The sequence below is a fragment of the Marmota monax genome, unplaced genomic scaffold (genome assembly GCF_021218885.2).
Source record: "Marmota monax isolate L192 unplaced genomic scaffold, Marmota_monax_Labrador192_F-V1.1 WCK01_AAM20220418_F8-fsc00095, whole genome shotgun sequence".
NCBI classification, from domain to species: Eukaryota; Metazoa; Chordata; class Mammalia; order Rodentia; family Sciuridae; genus Marmota; species Marmota monax.
The window spans coordinates 4,084,954-4,101,207 of NW_026695244.1; the positions used below are offsets into that span (position 1 = coordinate 4,084,954).

Genomic DNA, 16,254 nt, shown 5'->3' on the forward strand with positions numbered 1-16,254 from the left:
GTTAACTCAAAATGATAATAGGCCTAAAACTAATAGCTAACATTATAAAACTCTTAGAAGATAATAGGAATAAATCCATGTGACTCTGTATTAGGCACTATTTCTTAGATACAACCCCAGAAACACAATTAACAAAAGAAAAAGTAAATAAATTGGACTTAAAATTAAAAACTTTTGTGCTTTAAAGGACCCATCAGTAAAGTGAAAAGAAGACAAATAGACATTTCTTCAGTAGAGGTACACAAGTGGCCAATCACATGAAAAGAATGGCCATCATCAGCCATTAAAGAAATGCAAATCAGAATCACAGTAGGATGCCATTTCACACCCACTAATATGGCTAAAATTTTTTAAAAAGGAAAATAACAAGTGTTGTCAAAGATGTAGAGAAACTGGAACCTAATATATTTCTTTAAAAAAAAAAGAGAGATAGAGAATTTTTTAATATTTATTTTTTAGTTTTCAGCGGACACAACACCTTTGTTTGTACATGGTGCTGAGGATCAAACCCGGGCCACACGCATGCCAGGCAAGCGCGCTACCGCTTGAGCCACATCCCAGCCCACCTAATATACTTCTAATAGAAATTTCACCTTATGTGAATACCTGAAAATAGTGTAGCCATTCCTCAAACATTAAATATACAATTACTGCATAACCAACAATTTCATTCCTTGTAATTGAAACCATTTCTATACAAGAACTCATATGCAAATAATCACAGTAATATTTTCACACTAGGCAAAAGTGGGAATACTAAAATTGTGGTTGATGAGTGGAAAAACCAAATTTCTAAGATGGAATCCTGTTTGGTTATGAAGTGGCATGAAATGCTGACATATGCTGCAACATGGATGACTTAGCAAATATTCTAATTAAAAAATCATGTTTCCATTTATATGAAATATCAGAAATAGACATATCCTTAGAGTCATAAAGCAGATTAATGATTGGCAGTGAATAGCAGGGGAGGGGAGAATGAAGAGTAACTGCTAATGGGCATGGGGTTTCTTTTGGGAGTGATTAAAATATTTTAACCTTAGTGTTGATGGTTGCAGAATTGAATATACTGAAACACCAAATTGTATCTTTTAAAATGGGGAACCTAATGTAATGTGAATTGTATCTCAATATATCTGCAGTAATAAAAAAAAAAGTGGATCCTAAGGCCTCTATCAGGGTTTTTAGATAATTGTAGCTGCAACCCCACAGATATCCTGTGTTCAAACTTGTGAGAGATCTTGCTCCAGAACTGCCCAGCTAAGCCACTTTCAAGTGACTCACAGAAACTATGACAAACAATAAATGTTTATTTTCTAATCCATTAAGTTTGGGGATAATTTATTACAGAGCACTAGAAAATGAGTACATTGAGTTCTGTATTATGTGTTTGATGTACAGAGAACCAGACCCAATTTACTCCTGTGTGAGACAGACAGATAAAGTTAACAACTTGAGCAAAAATGAGGTCCTCAAATATCCTGACATGTTTGATAGTCACAGATTCAAGTAGTTTGTTAAATTTTATGCTTGAACAATCTGAATATTTTAATAACCTGGTCAATTCTGTCTCCTTTTCTCTGTAAGAATTTATCAAGCTCTTCATAATACTATGAACATTTGGAAGCTTTCAAAGACATTCATCTTTTAAGATTTAGAACCATAAACTATGAACCATTCTTTAATATTTTTTTCTTTTCTTCCCTTTCTTTAATGCTTTGGAGGGGAGAAAAATAATTTTTTAAAAACCTAGTATAGAAATTTTTCACAGAAATGTTTTTCGTGAAATGTTGCTACCAGTCTAAATATGAAAGACATTTTTTAAATCGGTGTACTACATCAAAGTGCTCTAGTTGAAACTCTGCACCTTATTTTCTTCAAGATATTAACCTAGAGCTGGGGTTGTGGCTCAGTAGTAGAGTGCTTGCCTGGCACATGTGAGGCACTGGGTTCAATTCTCAGCACCATATATAAATAAATAAACAAAAATAAATGTACATTGACAACTTAAATTTTTTTTAAAAAAGATATTAACCTAAATTGCTTATATCCAACCTCTTAAACTCATATATTCTCTGACATGTTTTGTTGTAATCATACATCCATAACCATAAAAGCCATCTTTTAGGTGTGAGATTTTGACATGGATCTTTCTCCATGTGTTTTTTCATTTCAGTGAAAATAGAGACTAAAACTAACATTAGACTCTCCCTTTAAAGAGAATGATAGTTAAAGAGCAGCTATAGGAGCCTACCAAAGAACTAATGTCTTTCATAAAAAAAGAATTGACCTCAGGCATGCCTTCTAGAATCTGTCCTCCACTTCTTGTGGTAGCATCAGATGCAGGTTTGCCCCTCTTCCTAGGGTGCAAAGTGACTCCATCCTGGTGTCCTTCCTGATCTTCTTGCCTCTCTGTAATGGCAGTGTTCCTCGCTTAGAAATTAAGTGGTCAGTTTAGTTTCTTTCTGGTACAGGTCATCCTCAAAATCCACCCCATGACAAAAACTCCAGATTTCTTTTTAATATTTCTTAGTTGTAGATGGACACAATAACTTTATTTTATTATTTATTTTTATGTGGTGTTGAGGATCAAACCCAGGGCCTCACACACGGAAGGCAAGTGCTCTACCACAGAGCCACAATCAGCCCTCCAGATTTCTTTTTTCCTGCAATGTTCCCACACACTTTTGAGAACAGTGACTTTTCCAAGTGGCCTTTTCTCAGGAATTCATTTTCTTTACATGTTAGTGTTGTAAGGAGGTGTAAGCAAAGTACAGCACTTTACAACTCATCTCTCTCCACCTGTCACTGGAGCCTTCCCTTTGGTACACCTTTCCCACGCTGGTTTAAAGCACAATTCCAAGAGACTATAGTTGAGTCGCAGGAAGCTAAATGATATATTCCAGAGCTCTTAACATATTGCTTCATGTGAATGGGCCATTTGAGCATTTCAGAAATCAAATGAGAAAGAAAAGCACATTGAAAGCACTGAAAAGATTAACACCTGTTTCCAGTCTTCAAAGAAATTGGAACATACTGTCTATATTCAGAGTAAAACATTTTACTCTCCCATGTTGATACATTTTATTCAAATACTCAGTCTATATGTGCAACATCCACATGCTTATGGGTTTGTTTCACTACAGGATTCCACGAAGAACTTAGAAGACAGAGAAGTTATGAATGGTGTGCAGACAGAACTACTAACATCGCCAAAAATTAAGGGTGCACTGAGGTATTTTCTTTATGCAAATAAGAATGTTTTTATTTATTTAAATTTGATGTTGGTTTCTTTAACACTTTTTAATTGTTCTTATTTTACAGGAAAGATCAAGATTAGTAAAATTGTGGGGTAAAGCATATCCCAGTTCTAAAATTAATTATTCAATTATTCCTTTTTACCCATTTTCAACATAAGGTATGAGGTTTTACTGATAAACATGGATGATCCTCAATCCTTCCAATAATCTTCTGCAACTAGAATTTCTTAATTATTTCTCCTTCTTTTGCACAGCAGTTTAAATGAGCACTTGAGACTTCATTGTGGTTGAGTGGGTTTTTTTATTGTATTTGAACAATCTTACAGTATTTTACTTGACATATATAAAATGAATCCAGTCCATCCACTAGAAATTTTTCGTGTTGTTAATGAATGTGACTCATTATGTGAAGTTAGTTTCACCGTGTTTACCAGAACTTCTTTTTCTTTGTTCTGATTTTCAATACTATAGCCTCAGGTATTCCCTAGATTCAAATCCCAGACTAGCTGCTGACTAGTTCCACAAGCTTAGGTAACTTACTCATCTTTTTTGCCTTGCTTTCTGGTCTGTAAAATGGAGTTATTATTTAAACTTTCAGAGGGTAGGTATGCAGATTTATTATATTCTTAGATGTAAATTTTACATCTATTAAGTCAACACATGTAAAGTGCTTTCAACAGAGCTCTGGTCCAATTGAGTAGTGTGAATATTTGTTGCTGTTGCTCTAACTATTCTTGTAACAATTATCTCTGTTACAGATTAATATCTCTTATCCAAAATGCTTGGGACCAAAAGTGCCTCAGAATTTAGAGGGTTTTTTTTTTTTTTATATTTTGGAATATTTACATAGACTTTACTAGCCAAGCATGTCTAATCAAAAATCTGAAATACAGAGTGCTCCAAAATCCAAACTCCTTTGAGCATGATATCAGCATGCAAGAAGTTTCAAATTTCAGATTTCTGAATGAGAGGTATTCAGCCCATATTATTGTTATTACCATCATGATCATTTTCCCTAAAGTTACTTCAAATTTGGCATAAAGAAGGTAATTTCATATTTAATAGATGGTTGATTTTAGCATTAGAAGGTAATGCTGCTGAAATAGATGGTCATTCATTAATTCAGTCAATGTATTCTTTTCATTAAATTCAGTAACTAATAAGTGCTGATTTGCATGAAATTAGCTTCTTAAAAAAATGGTGATCATCCTTTATTACAATGCTTTACTGTGAGGATTCTCATCAAACTTATAATTTATGGCCACATAACCGTAATTACTCTTTATTTAGATTATTTCCTTGATTAATGAGTTCTATGATATTAAAATCTGGGTACAGAATTTCTCCATCTTTTTATATTTTTGATAAGATTGTTTTATAGAGGTAGTGAATGAATGTCATACTTGTCATGCCCTTATTCTATTTGGCTTCCTTCATTTTTATTTATTTATTTATTTATTTATCTATCTATCTATCTATCCATCATTTATTTATTTATTTATTTATTTATTTATTTATTCGATTGTTTATTTTTTTTTATTTTTTGGGGTACTGGGGGTTGAACCCAGGGGTGCTTTATCACTGAACCATATCCCCAGCCCCTATTTGTTTTTATTACGAAACAGGGTCTCATTAAGTTCCTTAGGGCCTTGCTAAGTTGCTGAGGCTGGTCTTGAACTTACAATCCTCCTATCTCAGCCTTAATTTCACTTTTTTAACATAAGCTTTTTGAAAAGTTTGCCAACATCTTGGCTAGATGCTACATAGATATCCATCATGCAGTGAACAATTTGTTTTGTTTATGGCTGCAGGGGAAAAATCAGCCAAGCTTTCTCCAGGTGCAGGTAATTGAGAGAAATAGAACATAGGAAATTTTAAAAATAGATTTTAAAATTAAAAGATATATATTTAAGTATACTTTGATTATCAAAACAGTCTTTTGCATGAGTTGCTCACTATCACCTTTCATAGGTCAAGGAATTGTAATTCAGAACAATTAAGTAACAGATCCAATCCACACCTTCCACTCTTTCTATAAATCTGTTGGTTCAAACTTTCCCTATTGTATGCTGACTCCTTCATGTTTTATTTTAGCTACATAACCATGGCTAGGAGAAGCACCAGTATAGGAGAAGCCCTGTTGAAATCAGTTTCAGAGAAATTCAGAATACAAACTCCCAGCACTTAACACACTCTGGGGTGGGAAAGGATGAGAGTGACCTTTATATATGAAATGCTTACCTAACAGGGGAAAGTTTGGAGGTGACAATTCTCCCAGAGAATATTGGCTCTAGCTGGTATGCGATGATGAAAAACTGTAAAAGTGAAATAGGAAGCCCCTTATAGCTGAGTTCAGGGTCCCTATCCAGCTGGGGCAGGGAGGCACAGAAGACCCACAGAGCTTAGCCCAGCATAGGACTTTGAGCCTACTTTCATACCAGACACAAGGCAAGTAAATGGTTTGCAGAATGATCTCAAAATATGTTGAACCTACCTCATCCCATGGTCACTGCTCAAGTCTTTATTACCTCTCAGCTAAGTGATTGCAATGACCTCCTAACTCCTCCCTCATTTGGATCAGCATATTACTACTGGATAATGTGTTCTAGATCATAGTGTTTTTCAAACCATTCCTTAGTTCTAAAACCTTTAGATTTAGAGAAGGACTGCTTTTGAGCACTGGCTCTACTACTTATTACTTTTACAATATTGGAATAATTACTTAACCTCTTTAAAATGTTTTCTTCATATGAAAAATATGTATCATGATTGCAGAGATTTTTATGAAGATTAAGTAAGGCATATACAGGCAACTGACTTGGCACAATGCTAAACAAAAGATTAGATAAACATGAATTGCTATTATAATGATTATCATCAGTATTACACATATTACAATTTATTGTAAATATCTGTTCTCCCAAACAAGACTACACATCCTCCAAAGGATTTCTGACACCTAATACAGGTTTTGGAATACAATGGGGGAATATTTATTAAGTGAAAGACTGAATGGGTACAAAAAATTGTTCCATAAATCATTATTACAACTGTAAACTCATCCATTATTATTTTTTTTATTTTTTTTATTGGTTGTTCAAAACATTATAAAGCTCTTGACATATCATATTTCATACATTAGATTCAAGTTGGTTATGAACTCCCAATTTTACCCCAAATACAGCTTGCAGAATCACTTCGGTTACACATCCACATTTTTACATAATGCCCTATTAGTAACTGTTGTATTCTGCTACCTTTCCTATCCTCTACCATCCCCCCTCCCTCCCCTCCCATCTTCTCTCTCTACCCTATCCACTGTAATTCATATCTCTCCTTGTTTATTTTCCCATTCCCCTCACAACCTCTTATATGTAATCTTGTATAACAATGAGGTTCTCCCTCCATTACCATGCAATTTCCCTTTTCTCTCCCTTTCCATCCCACCTCATGTATCTGTTTAATGTTAATCTTTTCTTCCTGCTCTTCCTCCCTGCTCTGTTATTAGTCGCTCTCATTATATCAAAGAAGACATTTGGTATTTGTTTTTTAGGGATTGGCTAGCTTCACTAAGCATAATCTGCTCCAGTGCCATCCATTTCCCTGCAAATTCTATGATTTTGTCATTTTTTAGTGCTGCGTAATACTCCATGGTGTATAAATGCCACATTTTTTTTATCCATTCATCCATTGAAGGGCATCTGGGTTGGTTCCACAGTCTAGCAATTGTGAATTGTGCTGCTATGAACATCGATGTAGCAGTATCCCTGTAGTACGCTCTTTTAAGGTCTTCAGGGGAAAGTCCAAGAAGGGCAATAGCTGGGTCAAATGGTGGTTCCATTCCCAGCTTTCCCAGGAATCTCCATACTGCTTTCCAGATTGGCCGCACCAGTTTGCAGTCCCACCAGCAATGTACAAGAGTACCCTTTTCCCCACATCCTCTCCAGCACTTGTTGTTGTTTGACTTCATAATGGCTGCCAATCTTACTGGAGTGAGATGGTATCTTAGGGTGGTTTTGATTTGCATTTCTCTGACTGCTAGAGATGGTGAGCATTTTTTCATGTACTTGTTGATTGATTGTATGTCCTCCTCTGAGAAGTGTCTGTTCAGGTCTTTGGCCCATTTGTTGATTGGGTTATTTGTTTTCTTATTGTTTAATTTTTTTGAGTTCTTTGTATACTCTGGATATTAGGGCTCTATCTGAAGTGTGAGGAGTAAAAATTTGTTCCCATGATGTAGGCTCCCTATTTACCTCTTTTATTGTTTCTCTTGCTGAGAGAAAACTTTTCAGTTTAAGTAAGTCTCATTTGTTGATTTTTGTTATCAACTTTTGTGCTATGGGTGTCCTATTAAGGAATTTGGAGCCCGACCCTACAATATGTAGATCGGAGCCAACTTTTTCTTCTATCAGACGCAGAGTCTCTGATTTGATATCTAGCTCCTTGATCCACTTTGAGTTAACTTTTGTGCATGGCGAGAGGAGGGGATTCAGTTTCATTTTGTTGCATATGGATTTCCAGTTTTCCCAGCACCATTTGTTGAAGATGCTATCCTCCCTCCATTGCATGCTTTTAGCTCCTTTATCAAATATAAGATAGTTGTAGCTTTGTGGATTAGTCTCTGTGTCCTCTATTCTGTACCATTGGTCCACCCTCCTGTTTTGGTACCAGTACCATGCTGTTTTTGTTACTATTGCTCTGTAATATATAAACTCATCCATTATTGACAAAAACATCCTTATTCAATAAAGAACAATAACATTTAAAGGGAGTGCTCCAAAGAATCCTTTAATATACATGACCTATGAATCATTGCTGAATTTATTTTAAGAAGACAGTGAAACAAGTAATTTCTCTTTGGTACTTTTTCTACAACTTATACTTGGAGTTTCTCTTTAAATACCAAGCAATATGTGGGAAAGACTGTCCCTCATTCCTGTGTCATTCCTGACTCCACCTCATTCCCTAATCCCTATTGACCCAAGTTGGCCTCCTCCAAGACTCCCTTATCTTTTTGGTTTCTAGCTGATCCCATATTTAACTTCTACAGAGATATTTCTAATCCATGACATTTATGGCACTATTCTTTAGTTCCAAAACCTTTAGGGACACAATTTTCTATAAAGTTAAGTATGAATGTTCCAGCATGGGATTTGACATACTATTCTGATATTTGATCTTAAGCTAATGTTTCAATCTGAACTAACTCTCTCTCTCTCTCTCTCTCTCTCTCTCTCTCTCTCTCTCTCTCTCTCTCTCTTCTTCTTCTTCTTCTTCTTCTTCTTCTTCTTCTTCTTCTTCTTCTTCTTCTTCTTCCTCCTCCTCCTCCTCCTCCTCCTCCTCCTCCTCCTCCTCCTCCTCCTCCTCCTCCCCTTCTTCCCCTTCTTCTTTATCATAGCCTATCTGTATGTCCACAAAGGATCCTGGTTCAGTACCTCAGTGCAGAGGGCTTTCTCTCCTGTGTGTGCCATCTCCATCCCCTCACCTGCATTTTCTGATGGAAAACCCATTTGCCCATCAGAGGCCCTTCTCAAATGCTACCTCCTTCAGGAAAAGCTTCCTGATCCTAGCTTCCCTTCCTGATCCTGTGCCCTCTTCCTCTTCCTCTGAATCACATCAGAAGCTACCTCACCTTTGAAAACAGCATGTCAAAGTGACTAAGGACTTCTTCTCTGGAGTGCAAAAGATCCAGTTTCAGTCCTGACTGTATTTTACATGAATGATATGATGCTTGACAGATTCATAACCTCTCTAAGCAAGAGTTTACTTCTAAGATAGAAGTGATATAAACTATTTGTTTATACATTTTTTAGAAATGCATGTTTTAATACTCTGAAGCCAAATGGCACACTGCTTCCCAAATAATATCTTGGATTTTTTTTTTTTTTTTTTTTTTTTTTTGGCTACGGGGATTGAACTCAGGGAACTTGACCACTGAGCCACATCCCCAGCTCTATTTTGTATTTTATTTAGAGACAGGGTCTCACCTACTATTGCTACTACTATAGGTTGATCACCCACAATCTGGAAATCTGAAATGCTCCAAAATTTGAAACTCTTTGAATGTCATGATGATGCCACAAGTATAAAATTCCACACCATGATATTTTATATCATGAACAAAATTATTTAAAATACTGCATAAAATTACCTCCAGGTTATGTCTATAAGGTATATATAAAATATAATTGAATTTTGTATTTTTACTTGAGTCCTGTACCCAAGATATTATAATATATGTTTGTGTGTGTATACACACACAGAGAGAATATATACATATTCTGAAATATGTAAATTCTGAAATATTTTTAAAAAAACATCCAAAATCTGAAACACTTCTGGTCTCAAGCTTTTCAGATAAGGAACATTCAACCTGTGCTATTATTCTATTGCCCTGTATTTTTATCTGTCTCAAACCTCCCCCCCCCCAAGAACATGAACTCCTCAAGCACTGTTGTGTTTGTTCTGTTTTGCTTTTTTCTTTATAGAGCATCCCCATTGAAATGACTGAATTTATGTTTATTGAATTCAAGTGAATTTAGTGACTCCTACCACCAACCACCACAAATTCTTCTTTAGATTTTTACTCAGTACATTCACATCAGTAAAACATTTATTTCACCATCAAGCAGAGTTCAGGGCAATCTGAAAAGTCTTCTTGAAGGTTTTCCTGTGTGTCAGTCTCTCATTCCATTGTGTGTGACAGATCTGCAAATCTGCCTGAAGTCACCGACACCTTCTGTCCACTTGTTACAACCCTTTTTCTTCTCTCTCCTTGTCAGCAATCTAATTGTGAAGAAAAGGTGTTCCTCAGTCCTATACTATTTTTTTTAATATTATTTAAAAAGCTTTCCTGAAGAAAACTGGGGGAGGGGAGGGAAAATTTATGATAGCTTATTCCCTTCTAATCCACAATATTATTTGTTCCCTTGGAAAATTCTAGTAATAATACTAATAGCTGATAGTTTCTGAACTTCTTGTATATGCCAGATAGATATATCTGTGTAATGTATATATGCTGTGTTCTCCATTTTTCTCATTAAAAACAGCAACTCTTTTTTTGCTGAGTAATATTCCATTGTGTATATATATACCACATTCATCTATTGAAAGGCATCTAGGTTGGTTCCACAGTTGAGCTTTTGTGAATTGTGCTGCAATAAACATTGATGTGGCTGTGTCCCTGAAGTATGATGTTTTTAAGTCCTTTGGGTATAAACTGGGTCAAAAGATGGTTCCACTCCCAGTTTTCCAAGGAATTTCCATACTACTTACCTGATTGGCCACACCATTTTACCCCACATCCTTGACAAGACTTACTGTTATTTGTATTCTTAATAGCTGTCATTCTGACTGGAGTGAGATGAAATCTTAGAGTAGTTTTGATTTGCATTTCTCTAATTGCTAGAGATGTTGAACATTTTTTCATATATTTGTTGATTGATTATATATCACCTTCTGAGAAGTGTCTGTGCATTTCTTGGCCCATTTATTGATTGTGTTACTTGTTTTTTTTTGTTGTTGTTGTTGTTTAGCTTTTTGAGTTCTTTATATACCCTAGAGATTAGTGCTTTATCTGATGTGCAAGTGGTAAAAATTTGCTCCCAAGCTATAGGCTCTCTATTCACCTCACTGATTGTTTCTTTTGCTGAGAAGAAGCAACATACATACATACAATGGAATATTACTCAGCAATAAAAGAGAATAAAATTATGGCATTTTCCAGGTAAATGGATGGAGTTGGAAAATATAATGCTAAGTAAAATTATCCAATCACCAAAAAAACAAATGCCAAATGTTTTCTTCCATATAAAGAGGCTGATTCATAGTGGGGTTGGGAGGGGAAGTATGGGAAGATTAGACAAACTCTAGATAGGGCAAAAGGTGAGGGAGTGGAAGGGAGGGGGCAAGTGGTATAAAAGAAAGTGGTGGAATGAGATGGACATTATTACCCTAAGTACATGTATGGAGACATGAAAGGTGTGAATATATTTGTGTACAACCAGAGATATGAAAAATTGTGTTCTATATGTGTAATATGAATTGTAATGCATTCTGCTGTCATATATAACAAATTAGAATAAAAAATTTAAAAAATAAAAACAGCAACTCTGTTAGGGAAGTCCCTAATCTTAATGTCTTCATTATATAAGTGAGGAAACTGAGACTTTGGTCTTTAGTTTAAATGTCTTGCTTAGACACCTGAATTAAAGTCACCCCAGGAAAAAATTTTCTTCTGAAATAAAGCATCTTCCCCTCCTGTTCTCAATCTTCTCTCCATACCCAAGGAAGAAGCCTGAAACCAAGCTGAGTAGTCTTAATGCAAATGTCCATTTGCATTGTGTGAAAAAATCAGACCTACAAACATCTGCAACTTTTATTGTATTTTCTGCCTCAAGCTTTATATCTTTTCTCTGGATGGAAAACAACTGAAGCACTTAACATCTAGCTCTGGCAAAGTAGCCATTCATAACTACAGGCTGATTTTTATCCACTAATTCTATAGCTCACCAGTACCTTGCTCCTGAGCTCTTAGATTGGCTGCAGCTGGTCCCAGTTATTGAGTTAATTTTGTCGAGTGGACCTTAGGGCATTTAGTTTACTTAATATTAGTTGACTTAGTGCTTTGTGACTATCTGCTTGTTTTACTTTGCCTTAAAAGTTGCATAAAAATATTTGTTTTGATCTTGGTGAAATAATTCTATTTTTCTTCTTTGTATAGCAAATGTTTTTCCTTTACCATGATCCATGGTTCAATTTTTTTTGTCTGTTTCTCACAGTTCCTATTTTTTTTTTAATACCACTAGAATTTCCTTTTCACCTCATTTTCTGCATTTTTTTATTCCTACTCTACCATGCAACTTACCTTCTGATGACTCCTCTAAGATATAAGTGAAAATGTGCGTTTCCTGCTCACCAGACCCTGATCACCAGAACTGCTGTACTTTGGGTTTTATCTAAACAAATAGCATTAATAGACTTGTTTATACTTTGTAAAAATCTTACTCTTTAGGAGATATGTTCAAATAATTCTGTCCAATTGTGCTTGGGGTGCTTACATTCCATGAAGTGGGTATACACAGAGGTTTATATAGAACTCCATTAAGTATTTATAATAGAGTGGAGCGATTTTTTATTTTAAAATTTTATATATATATAATGTTTGAACTTGTCTATGAGAAATCCTTTTTCAAATGTCATTATTTCCATTTTGAGATAATGGATAGTATTTGATAAAGAAATATGCTGAGACATGATCTATGTAAAAATTGCAATGCTTGTTAATAAACAGACTTAAGTTTTTATAAGTATTTGCATATTGCAGCCTATAAATGGAAGCCAAATATTTTTAGTGCTATTGTTACATTTTTGTGATAGTAATCTAAGTTGTCAAAAATATTTATAGCCAGAGAATGGTGATTATTGTGTGTAATAGTAATTTAAACGTTTACTCTGAAATATTAAAAAGGGGAATTTTATAAAATAAAAATGAACCTTAAAAATTGCATTCTCCCAAACATTTTAGCATTTTAAAACAAGACTGATTACTTAATTAAATTATAATATTTACTTTATTAACTGACTGTAAAAATACAGGATTGACAATTGCTAAAAATAGATATCAGTGCCCAGTGTGGCATTGCACACCTGTAACCCCAGATACTTGGGAAATTATAGCAAGTTCAAAGCAGCCTGGGCAACTTAGAAAGACTGTCTCCAAATAAGAAATTTTTTAAAAGGCTGGGGATATAGCTCAGTGGTTGAGTGTTACTGCGTTTAATCCTAAGTAAAAAAAAAAAAAAAAAAAAAAGAAGAAGAAGAAGTAAGCATCAGTATGATACATAGAATTTATCATATTTTATGGGAGGGTTTTTTTGTTTTTGTGGGGTGCTGGGGATTCAACCCACATCCTTGTGCATGCCAGGGGAAGCTATCTACCAACTGAGCTATTTCTGTAACCAGGAGAATAATTTGTTTGGTTTGGGTTTGGGTTTTGGGTTTTGTTGTTGTTGTTTTGGTTTGGTTTGGTTTCGTTTTTTTTGTTTGTTTGTTTGTTTGTTTGTTTTTTTGAATAGGGGTAAAGAAATATTTGTAAAATAGAAAAAAAAAAGACAATTCATAAATGCCATCATCTATAAAAGCCATCCTAGAAATTCTTGCAGTAAAATCTTGGGGACTACATTGGTCTAAACATTTACATTTGAAAACCTCTATGTATTATATATTGATGCAATGTATTACCATGTGGATACTTGATACATTTACCAGGGGAGATTTTTGTTATGCTTTCAGTGTAAAACTACAAAAATGCATTATGAAGTTCAAGATAATATTGTTTTAATCTTGGGCTAGAGTTGTGGCTTAGTGGTAGAAACTTGCCTGGCATATGTGAGGCCCTGGATTTGATCCTTAGCACTGCAAATAAATAAATAAGTAAATAAATAAATAAATAAAAATTCCATTTACAACTAAAAAATATTTTTTTAAAAACAGTTTAGTCTTTTTTAAGCCTAGAATGTAAATGCTTTGGGTGTTGTCTTCTTCACATGACTAAAAGTGCACTATAAATCTATTATTCTATAAAAATTATTACTCTGGTCCATTAAAATCTAAACAACTTTTTTTGCCCACCATGCATTTTATACTCAGGACTTAAAATGTATGCCTGTATATGACTGTCCATGTAGATATATTCTATAAATATTCATATCATCACTTATATAAAGAAGAAACATTTCATCCTATATTACTCTTAAGATTTGTTTTGTTTTTAACTTTTATTCCAGGCAACTGATATAACTCGCTTGACTGAACACGTTTTTATGTATGTCAGTAATACCTGGACAAAACCCATTAGAAATTTATTATCAGATTTGAAATTCCATCATCTTCCACAAATGCTGGAAACTGATATGCTTTTTCTTCCAAGTTCTTACTGATAATAGGCTTGCAAGGAAAACACATTAAAAGTAGGCCTCATCCACTGATGAGAATATATTTCATGTATTTATTTTAGATTTCAGATCATTTAAAGAATACTTTGGGCTTAGTGAATTCAGCAGGTATTTTACTTTCTTAACGCTATTCTCAACTTTGCAGCAAGGAGCCAGAGTTCCACCATTTTCAATTTGGAACAGAAAAGCATTTGTCGCAGCTGTAGCTCTTAATTTGACATCTAGTTTCAGGTCATTTTCATGTAAATAGAAAACAATAGAAACCTGCTTACAATTTCCATAAAGGGGATGTTTGCTTCAACTTTATCATTTTCCTCTAGCAATTTTATTTTCTCTTTCTGGGATTAAAAGAGCCGATAATTGTTCACAGTTATTATTTTTCATCTTTATAAAAACTTGTTAGTTCCAGTCTTTATTACTCAAAAGCGCCCAGTGCCTTCTATATTTGAGTCATACACACTACCCATTAATGTTTCTAGCTCATCCTTTCCTTAATCTGGGCTAGGTTAGGCAGGTCAGCTTTTCTATTTCTTTCTATAATACATTTTCTCCAGGTTTTTGCAACCTCTTTTTCTACCTTAAAAAAATAAATAAATAAACCAGCATGTGAAAATTTGGAATTGTTTCATTGAATACAGCTGATACAAGTTTATGTTTTGATTTATGTTTCTTTAAACATGCCCAAATGTATTATCAACAGTAGCTTCACAGTCATTATAAAATGTAATTCTGTGCTTTTTCTAATAAATATTTTATTTCATTTTTACTCTGTTTTTGCAGGGGAGCTAACTTTTTGCGTAAGCATAGATATACATTTACTTCCATGTGTTTTACAGTAATTTTCAAGTGAGTCTCATTGGAGAGAAATTTCATTTTTGTGTATCACTTTTTAAATATGTTGATTGATGCAGATTAAATGGGAAGTTGTTTTTGTCATTTCGATTGTTCCTCTTCTAGTGGTAAAAATAAGAAATCACAGTCTTTTAAATTTTTTTAATGAATCTTCTGAACATACCTGGAAATCATGTACTCCTTTGGCTTTGCCTGGACTGGTACAGTAGTTGCTATCGTCCTGGGGGGCGGGGGCAGGGGTTGAAGTGCCTCATCTGGTTTTCAGCAGAGATTCATCTGTGCTTCTGTGTTTTCCTGCCCCAGTGATATGACAAGAACGGTGGAGATTTCTGGGGAAGGAGGCCCCTTGGGAATACATGTGGTGCCCTTCTTTTCATCTCTGAGTGGAAGGTAAGATGATTTCCTGGTTTCAGAAGCTCACACTAATTAATGGAAACCCTGAGGAGCCCACTTTTCCAGTCATTCTTCAGAAAAGGACCAAGTGTGAATTTCTGTTATTCACATAAACACCTCAATATATATATTTGTTAGCCTCAGATGCATTAGAGGCAAAACTAAATCATTTACTTCTAAGACGTAATGAAAAAGAAAAAAAAAGTCCCTCGCAATTTCTCTATTTGAATTAATTATAATGTTTTTTTAAAAAATATTCTTGTCAGAAGCACATAGTAAACAGAATCATTGACAAAGGTTTTAATATATTGTTAAACAAATATAGCTATTGAAAAATTTTAATTTTAAAAGATACACTTCAACAAGTGAAGATAATTTCTAATTTATATTTCCTCCTATTGCTCAGGCATATAGAGCTAAGAATAATAAACATTCAATATTCTAGTAGCTACATCAGATATCATATATATATATATATATATATATATATATATATATATGTATATGATGATTTTGCTATAGAAGACAAATGACATCCTGCTATTTATTTTTTTCTAAAATAACATTTAGAACATTAAAAATAATTTACTACATTCTTTCAGAATTTCAAATACATTATATTTCTAAGCCCATACTGGTAAATGGCAGTTTAGAGCCTGTCAGCGTTTCTTGGAAGCCACATCTATCTAACTGAATATAAAATTTGTTTTGTTGACAGAAATGAAAGTGTATGCCCTGGACCTAATATTATCACTTATGGACCTAGTTTCCTATATTATGTCACTTTCCAATAA

At 34.3% G+C, this 16,254-nt stretch overlaps 1 protein-coding gene across 2 annotated transcripts in view; it reads left to right on the forward strand.

Annotated features, from left to right (window-relative positions):
- Pard3b (par-3 family cell polarity regulator beta) overlaps positions 1-16,254 on the forward strand; it is a 1,008,812-nt gene that overhangs the window by 518,817 nt on the left and 473,741 nt on the right. For both annotated transcript variants that reach the window (XM_046463021.2, XM_058578162.1), the window contains exons 5-6: positions 3,147-3,235; positions 15,371-15,457. In XM_046463021.2, the coding sequence (XP_046318977.1) occupies positions 3,147-3,235; positions 15,371-15,457 (176 nt within the window). The remainder of the gene's footprint in view (positions 1-3,146; positions 3,236-15,370; positions 15,458-16,254) is intronic.